Raw genomic sequence first — 9978 nt, 5'->3', positions numbered from 1 at the left:
CACCACTGTGCCCAGCGAGACTCTGCCTTAATTCCTTCATAGCACTCAAGTCAGCATCTGCAATGACTTATTTGAGTGAATGATTTTCCTATGTTCTCCAGCATCTATATTAGTATTTACCCAAAGTAGCCATATTTCTTATTTATTTTTAAAATTTTTAGTTGTAGATAAACACAATGCCTTTATTTTGTTTATTTAGTTTTATGTGGTGCTGGGGATTGAACCCAGGGCCTCACACATGCTAGGCAAGTGCTCTACCACTGAGCTACAACCCCAGCCCTGTCAGTATTTTTTGAATGACTGTATCACCTTAAAAATTATTGAAAAGGTGCACCTTTGAAGCGAGTAGCTCAGAGATTTGATTCCTGCTTGCTCCTTCCTTATACATTTTCTGACACACATTTTTTTCAGCTTTATTGAGGTGTAGTTGATTGCTGCATAAACTGCACCTGTTTAAAGTGTGCACTTTGGTGAGTTCTGGCATATGTCCACCCCGTGGGACTATCCTTATAATCAGGCTAATGAACATGCCCATTTCACCCAGAGTTTTCTTTGTCTTTCATCATCTATCCCTTCTCACTGCTCTTACTTCATCCTCAGCCTCAGGCAGCTACTCAACTATGTACCTTCTGGCACCATGAATTATTTTGAAGTTTTGAGGATTTTATATAAATAGAATTATTTAATATGTACATTTAAAAAAGTCTGCCTTCTTATACTCAGCATAATTATGTTGAGATACATTTGTGTGGTTGTGCGTCGGTTTCTTTTTCTTGCTGAGTGGTATTCCATTCTATGAATATAATACTCGTTGTTGTATAATACTGTGAACTTTTTGATAGATATTGGGGTTGTTGCCAGTTCTGAGTGCTTACAAGTAAAGCTGCTGTGAGCACTGCGTGGGCATAGCTTTCATTTTTTTTTTTTTTTTTTTTTGGTTCAGGGTAAATAGGTACATGTTAATCCTGGCAGATTTTCAGATCCCCGTTTTAGTTCTGAAGGACTTGGGGGATCTGTGAAGGAATTGTAGCGTACCCAATGTGACATGGTGTTTACAAAAGTTGAACTGAGATGGAATTATAGATCCCTGTGACTTCAAAGGGATCTTTGTCCAGAAGCATATGCTCTCAAGGTGCCTACTTGGTCCACCTTTGACCTGGCTGCTTGTGTGACTTATTGCTTCTACTAAAGTCCTACCTGGATGATTTGCTGTTTTTAAGGCTCCCAGACATCTGCTGATGACATATGTGTTGCTTATTAGGACCTGTAAATGTTGCTTACTTAGTACTGGTAGGCAAGTGCAGCCAGTGTTTGTTGAAGGCTCTTTCCACCAGCATTTTCGTAAGTAAGGCACTTGCTGAAGCGCATGTTTGGTAAATAAATTAATTTTACTCATGTTAACGAAAGCCTATGTACTACTTGCTTCAGACTCAGTGATCATATCCTTCTCTTTAAAAATGGCACTCAAAAAACTTTCAAACTTCAGTGACAAGCAAGGTGAGGACTCATGTGATCAATGTCTTCAGCTACAGATGCTTGCCCAGCACAATAGTTAATCTAAGTGCAAAATTCTAAAGTCTAGTCTTATTATCAGTAGTAATCTCCGGAAATTTTCAAGGTTAAAATGTTTTTATTCTCCTCCTAAATCCAAGGCCCAAAGCTACATACCCTGGCCAGCAAAATCCTTGATATTTTGGTCCCCAAATTTTCAACATTTCTGGTTAAATGTGATAGGTGATAAAGCTTTGAGAAGCACCAAAAAAAGCACCTTTGCTCCCTATCCAAGATCTGAACCAAGAGTGGACTAGGACAAAAGAATAAACAGGAATCTCAGATACCAGCTTTGCTAGTGATAAAGCAAATATTGAAGAACATGGCTGGTTTGGGACAAATAAGTTCCATACTAAAAATTGGCATAAGATGTATTTTCCCTTTCCAATGCCTGGAAGCCCCGAGCCATGCCAAGCCAGTGCCATTTCCAATAAGCGTATTGAAACACATGAAAGAACCTAACAACCTTGGCTTACTTTATTTGTGACAATGGGCATAATCTATTAGTCTTCACTGATTGATAGGGAAGGGAAAAGTTGTCTGAACCATTCTATTAGGAGCCTCAGGCTCTATTTTGTGATTTTCTCTTAATGGGTCCCTATCTTCCATTCAAACACACTGTTTAGTGTCAATTCCTTTTGTTTTTACCAATCCAATTTCACTCTAAAAACTTGCAATTTACTCTGAAACTTACTGGGCATTGGAATGTGGGTAAGTGTAATCTCCTTTGTAGACTGCAGTTGCAGGTACCTTTTTTCCTACATCAGATCAACTCGCTGTCAAAGCAACTTCTTCCAAGTGCCAGAAGTAGACTCCCTCTCATTGTTTTAGAGATTGCTCAACATATTTGTGCTCTCACCAACTGTGTAGAGCAGGTAAGACAAGCATACTCTGAACCCAACAGATGACCAAACATTGTCTGGCCTGGGTTACGTATATCACCTCCTTTCCCAGGTGCTGTGTCTCATCAACACTCATGTCTCCAGGAGGGTGACTCTCAGAATTCTAGCTCTGCAGTTTAACAATACTGAAATTACTTTAAACAAGTAGTGGAAACTACTGACATAATTTCCTTAGTAAGAGTTATTTTCTAATGGTGGTCTTTCTTCGGGGATCAACTAATAGGTGGGCACACACACACACACACGCACACACACACACGATATATATATGTGTGTGTGTGTATATATACAAATAATACATATGTTTATAATATAAAAATAATTTTTTTTCTCATGACCTTTTTAGTATTTGAAAGACATTTCTAAATTTTATTAATATAAGACTTTGAAAAGCAAACTCGAAAATTGAAAGACAGCAAAGGAAAATTTATTTTTCTGAAATTATGACATTATTTTTCTGGGTTAGATACAAAAAATGTTATTCATAATAGCAGCTGCCACAATAGCTAATATTTATTGCACTCTGAATATCCCCCATATGTAGTAACTAAAAATAGTCAAATCAGAAGGATGGAAGTTTGTACCAAATACCTGAGACTGAGCCCTGATTTTCCTATCAATTTTTTGGGCTCAGCAACACATTTTTTTTTTCTGATTAATTTTGGCTACAGTACTAGGTGCACATTCTCCTAGCCTAGCAATTGAGGGTGGCAAAAAACAATTCTGAAACTTTGTAGCCATGGCTTTAGGGTTTAACTTCTTGTTGAAAGTGTAGAAGGAAGCTGTAATCCCAGCAACTCTAGACTGAGGCAGGAGCATCACAAATTGGAGGTCAGACAAATTAGCAAGATCCGGTCTTGCTAAAAAGGGGTGGGAAGTAGCTCACTGGTAGAGGGCCCCAGTACCACCCAAAGAAGTGTAAATAAGAAAAGAATGAGCCTGGTATGGTGAGGTATGCTGGTAATCCTAGCCACTCATGAGGCTAAGGCAGGAGGATTGCAAGTTCAAAGGCAGCCTCAGCAATTTAGTGAGGCTCTGAGCAAATTTAGCAAGACCCTGTCTCAAAATACAACATAAAAGGGCTGGGGATATGGCTCATTGGTTAAGTATCTTGGGTTCAATCCTCAGTACCAAAAAAAAAGTGTGTGTGTATATATATATATTACATATATATATGTATGTAAAATAAAGAAATAAAATAAGAAAAGAATGAACAATCACTTTCATAATTTGCATTGTAAAATGTCTAACTTGCTCTGATTCTATTCCCTTTTGGAAGGGCAGGCTAAGTTGGCTGGCATATTTTGAATAAAGGAAATGTTTTGCTTACAGATTCTTTTAGGGAGGCCACTAAAAGCAATTTAGGGCTTATTGTTAGAGTCTGTAAACAAGTCAAAATAACACCTGGTATTTTGCCAGGGGAATGTTAGAGTTCGTAAACAAGTCTAGATGGTGCCTGGCAAAATGCCAGAGGGAGTGGTTTGAGAAGTAACAAAAGCAAGCCATTAAGTGTGGAGATTCCTTATTGGTTGACTGATGTATCTAGTTTGTGCTAATTAAGATAAGCTGTGCAAAATGTATAAATACCTCTGTTGTCCTACCATAAACGGCTCCCATTCTTGCTGTATCAATGTACAGAAGTTATTTGTCACCCCCCCCCACCCCCCCCCCACCCCCCACCCCCCCCCACCACCCCCCCCCCCCCCCCCCCCCCCGCTATTCTGCTGCAGCCGGACTGCGGCAGTTTATGATGATTGTTAGGAAATATTCTTTGTCATGAATGTTTGAATCCGGAAATTACTTCAGAATAAAATAGTTATTTAGACATGTACCTTAGGATATTATCCTTTTCAGCACAAAAATTGTTCTTTCAGAATATCAGCATATTTACTGTGCACCTGTATTCAGCACTGTGCATAGCACACAAATCAAAGGTTAAATGAGGCGAACAACAGTGATCAGGATAGGATGTTAGGTTGAGTAGCAAGAATTATATTTTGTATAAGTGAAACTCATGAACATTTATTTTATTTATTTTTATAGTAAAGCCTTTGAGTCATCTTCATCATATCTTGCCTGGCTGTTCACTAATTTAGCCCGTGGCAAGTTGTTTAATATCCATAAGCCTCTCTGCAGTCACCGTTAGTGAGGGTACTAAGGATACCTGCTTGATAGGGCTGTTGGGAGGATTAAATGAGATGCATGAGGAACCTATTCCAGGGCTGGAATATAGGAAGGACTCCATAATTGTAGTTGTTAGTTATCAAAATCTATGAAAAAATATTCAAAATTATTAGTAATTAGGGAAATGCAAATCAAAACTAGCCTGAGATTTCATCTCACACCAGTTAGAATGGCAGTCATCAAGAATACAAACAATAATAAATTCTGGAGAGGATGTGGAGAAAAAGAAACATTTGTATACAGTTGGTGGGATTGTAAATTAGTACAGCCACTATGGAAATCAGTGTGGAAGTTACTCAAAAGACTAGGAATGAAGCCAGGTATGGTCACATGCTTGTTAATCCCAGCCACTTGGGAAGCTGAGGCAGGAGGATCAAGAATTCAAATCCAGCATCAGCAACTAGAAATGGAACCAGCATATGATCCAGCTATACTACTCCTCAGTGCTCACCCTGGAGAACTGAAGTCAGCATATGTACATACCTACGTTATAGCAGCACAATTCATAATAGCCAAACTATGAAACTAGCCTAGGTGTCCATCCATGGATGAATGAATAAAGAAAATGTGGTATATATACACAATGGGTTTTACTCAACTATAAGGAAGAATGAAATATATGTCTTTTATAGGCAAATGGATAGAAGTTGAGTCCATTATGTTAAGTGAAATAAGCCAAGGTCAGGGGTCATATTTTTTCTCTCATATGTGGAAGCTGGAGAAGAAAAAGGGGAAAAAAGGGAAAGAAAGGTGAGAAGAGGATCTGATGAAAATGGAAGGGAGATTGTGGAGTAGAGGAAAAGAACTGTGGGGGCGGGGAGTGAAAGGAGATATACTAATATTGGCCAGATTATATTGCTATATTGTGTGCATATACAAATATGTAACTAGAATACCACCATATGTAAGCTACAATGTACCAAGAAAAATATGGAAAAATGTTATCATAGAAAATTTCTATCATAGAAAATTCATATCATATGTCAGTCATATCTCATGATTGACAAACCCAGTTCATCTCATTTATTACAATTTGTGGTAAATTTTCTTCCCCCAGAACCCACACTTTTGAGATTTAAACAGGCTCTGAGGCTGTGTGGTTATAATCTTACTAACGTGATCTGGTGAGCTGAGGCAAGTTGTGGGAAGAGGACCACAGATGCTCTTAGAATAGTGTGCCGCCAGTGTGGGGTGAGCAGGCTGGTTTTGTTGACAGGAGCTTTGTCTGCCCTGTTGGTTATTTTCTCCTGGAGGTGGAGCAGGTGCTGTTTCAGGGGAAACACCTTGTGATTTTATTTACCCCCTCCTCACGTCTAGCCTGGCCCCACCTCATTCCCTTGCATTCCATTTTCTGCAGGTGTCTCTTACCTGGAAGTTTTGGTATTTGTTAGGCTCCCTTATAAAAACCTACGAACAAAGACAACAATTGAGTCATTTCAACAGTCTGGCTCCTCATCACTGTAAGTCATCAAGTTGTTATCAACCTCTAGGGAGCTACTTGAAATAACCACAACTTCCTCTATTTTTACTCCTTTTTCTTCAGTTCCTTTTTTCTTGGTTATTAAAAAAAACCCAAAAACAAAAACATTACTGACAGCCATGTAAAAGATGACAAACAGTACAAAAATACAAAAAAGAAAAAACATCCAAAATCCTTTGTACAGAAGAAATCACCTGGAAAAATTTGTCATAATTTCTTATATTTGCTTTCTTTTTTTTTAAAGAGGAGAGAGAGAGAGAGAGAGAGAGAGAGAGAGAGAGAATTTTTTAATATTTATTATTTTTTAGTTCTCGGTGGACACAACATCTGTGTTGGTATGTGGTGCTGAGGATCGAACCCGGGCCGCGTGCATGCCAGGCGAGCGCGCTACCGCTTGAGCCACATCCCCAGCCCTTATATTTGCTTTCTGTTTATTATTGTTGTTGTTTTGTTATTGCTAATGTGTGTGGTGCTGCAAATTGAACCCAGGTCCTTGTACGAGTTAAACCTGTGCTCTACCATTGAACTACACCCCAGTCTAATGTGTGTTTTTTATTCTAACATAGCTGAGAACATTCTGTCCATACCATTTAATTTCTCTCTCTCTCTCTCTCTTTTTTTTTTTGAATACTAGGAATTGAACCCAGGGATGCTTTATCATTCAAATACATCCCCAGACCTTTTGATTTTTTAAATTTTTTATTTTTTTGGTACTGGGGATTGAACTCAGGGACACTCAACTACTGAGCTATACACCCATCCCTGTTTTGTATTTTATTTAGAGACAGGGTCTCACTGAGTTGTTTAGCACCTCGCCATTGCTGAGGCTGGCTTTGAACTTGCAATCCTCCTGCTTCAACCTCCCAAGTTGCTGGGATTACAGGCATGTGCCACCATGCCCAGCTTCCTTTTTATTTTTTTATATTTATTTTTAAGTTGTAGTTGGACACAATACCTTTATTTTATTTATTTTTATGTGGTGCTGAGGATGGAACCCAGGGCCTCGCACGTGCTAGGCGAACGATCCACCCATCCACCGCTGAGCCAAAACCCCAGCCCTCCTTTTTATTTTTTGAGACAAAATCTCACTAAGTTGCCCAGGCTGGCCTTAAACTTGTGTACCTCCAGCCTTAGCCTCCTGAGTAGCTGGAATTATAGGTATATTATGCTATTGTACCTGTCTTAATCTTGATTTTTTTTAACCTTTGATTATAAACATTTCACCTTGTTAAAATAATGTTTACATTTTAATAGCTCTGCAATGGCTCTCCATGTGGTTTCAGTTGCTATTTTGTCAGGACCTTTTGTTGCACTGGTCCCCTCAATCACTGCCACCAGCCCCTCTGGTCCTATCCTCACACACTTCATGGTGGTGCCCAAGCTTAGGCTCTCCAAGGTACTTCTTTTGGGGTTACACCCATCAGTCCTGGGTCCTGTATCCCTCTGTGACATCTGTGCCAGGGTGTCAGTATCCAGTGGAAACTCTTACCAGTCAGGATACTCCTCTCATTCTTGCTGGGTAACAGGACCTTGGTATCCTTCCCTGAGAGCCAACCTCAGTTGGATCCATTCTAACTCTTTTGAGATTTTTTTGATAACACCAAATTTCAAAAGGCAAGCGGCCAAAGTCACTTCCCCCCACAAGGCCCCTAGGCAAATTTATCCCCCTCACATAGCTATTAGCACTGAATACTCATCACATCACAAAATTTCCTATAACACCAGCCTCTTTGGGAATAGCCAGGTGGGGTGCCTAGTTAACCTAGTGTAACAAAGAAGGGCCATTCAAGTGAGTCTGAGGCCAGATACAGAAGATTAGTTGGTTAAGGGACTTTTAGAAATTATCTAGACAGAAACATCTGACACCTCCTCTCTCTAAATTAGGAAATTAAAAAAAAAATAAGTTTCTTCTTCACTAGACACAGCCACTCTTGAATAAAGCACCTAGGATATCCCTATCACCCAGAAGCGCTCAGAAAATGTTTGTTCTCTTCCTCCTCCATTCCTTCTTAGCCTGATCACACCTCTGCATCATTTTAAGCTGAGAACACAGGGCTTTCCAGAAACCTAACTCACTCCAGGAACCAACCATGCATAGCCAGCATCCCTCTTGAGACAGGTCCAGGAGTTGATAAAGTGTGCCTTGTTGCCAGCCTGTGCCCCACAAATAAACTCTGTCTGTGAGAAAAGGTGTGGCACCTGCTTTTTTGGAGGTTTGATTTCAAGGAACCACATCATCTCATCTGGTTTCACCAACATGTCTAGTTATAAAGCACAAAGGGGCACCTGGGGCATTTCGGTCAGCACCTGGGGCTATCCTCAGACCCCATCTCTGGATTCCAGACTAAGCTCTTTACTAGATTCCCTTGCAGGAATTCCAGGCTTTCCCTAGTAGACCAGGGGCGTGGCATCTCAAATCAGACTTGAATTTCTAAAAGCAAATGACAGCTCTCTTGAATTGTTTTGTGTATAGAAGCGAGTTTCCACATTTCATGGGACACAATCAGGTGCTTGAAACCACATTATTCTTTCAGGTGTTTCATTATTGGCTTTAGACCCACATTTCCATTAAAACAGAAAGAAAAACTGAGGCCAGTTTGAAAGATGTCTTGAAATTTTCCTTATTCCCCCACGTTTCCTTAACTGGCCTCATTTTGCTTTAATATTTCCTACAGAAATGCTTTGCTAATGCTCTGAGGCGTGGCTCTGGCAGAGCAGTCTTTTGTTTTTTTTTTCCGGAGTCAGCCTTCTCTCACATAATATTGCATCCCGGCTCCTTGAAATCCCTACTGAATTTGGAGAACTTGTCTCTTGGCGTCTGACGTGCTTTCCTGGAACAGTGTGATGTTGACGACATAGCCCCGTCCCTCCACTTGACAATAAGTTTGCTTGTCTCATTGCCCTTGATTATTCAGTGGTGAGTAAGAAGAGAAGTGGAAAGCCTTTCCTACCACAGTTTATTATATGTTTCACGCCTAGGCTCATTACTTTTATAATGCCACTTGTGAATAAATTGATCAAATTAGCATGAATCACCTGGCTGGCCAATAGAGACTGGAATGATTCTCCACGTGTGACTTGGTTGCATTATTACAAAATGTGGCAGGATAGACCTGCCCAGCCGTGGTTGCCGATGTTCATTTGCAATGCTGTCTTAAGGAGATGAGGAGATGAGAGCAAATTGTTCCAGCAGCTCAGCCTGCCCTGCCAACAGTTCAGAGGAGGAGCTGACTGTGGGACCGGAGGCACAGGGGAGCCTGGGACTTGTTTTCACAGTGGTGTCAGCTGTTATGATGGGTCTGCTCATGTTCTCCTTGGGATGCTCTGTGGAGATCCGAAAGCTCTGGTGGCACATCAGGAGACCATGGGGCATTGCTGTGGGACTGCTCTGCCAATTTGGGCTCATGCCTTTGACAGCCTATCTCCTGGCCATCAGCTTCTCTCTGAAGCCAGTCCACGCTATTGCTGTTCTCATCATGGGGTGCTGTCCCGGGGGAACCATCTCGAACATTTTCACCTTCTGGGTTGATGGAGATATGGATCTCAGGTAAGCTACACTAGCTCAGTAGTCCTTCCCTCATCCCACCTAGAGGGAACTTTAGTGTTTGGGTAGAGATTCCAGTGGGGAGATATTGCAAATATTATGGAGACTTGATCAGACATGGAAAGGACTCTCCTTTCTGAGCTCCAGGTTGGCTTTGCTGTGGTCTTCCTCTGCTTTATTGGCAACTAAGTTCTGAGTAGTGGGATTTGGCTCATATGTTAACAGAGGAGGCTTGTCTCCACCTCACCCAGTGACCCTTCCCAAATGTGCATTTGTTCTCACTCACACTGGCCTCTTCACATTTTGGTGGTGCTGGG

General features: G+C 40.7%; 1 protein-coding gene across 1 annotated transcript in view; it reads left to right on the top strand.

Moving 5' to 3' along the window:
• The first annotated feature begins 8930 nt into the window (after positions 1-8930).
• Positions 8931-9978, top strand: part of Slc10a6 (solute carrier family 10 member 6) — a 28232-nt gene continuing 27184 nt past the window's right edge. The window contains exon 1 of the mRNA XM_005341934.5: positions 8931-9664. Coding sequence (XP_005341991.1) covers positions 9288-9664 — 377 coding nt within the window. The 5' untranslated portion in view covers positions 8931-9287. The remainder of the gene's footprint in view (positions 9665-9978) is intronic.

This window comes from Ictidomys tridecemlineatus, chromosome 9, assembly GCF_052094955.1.
Source record: "Ictidomys tridecemlineatus isolate mIctTri1 chromosome 9, mIctTri1.hap1, whole genome shotgun sequence".
NCBI lineage: Eukaryota > Metazoa > Chordata > Mammalia > Rodentia > Sciuridae > Ictidomys > Ictidomys tridecemlineatus.
The sequence above is the reverse complement of the archived record's forward strand: the minus strand, read 5'-3'. Positions and strand labels throughout refer to the sequence as shown.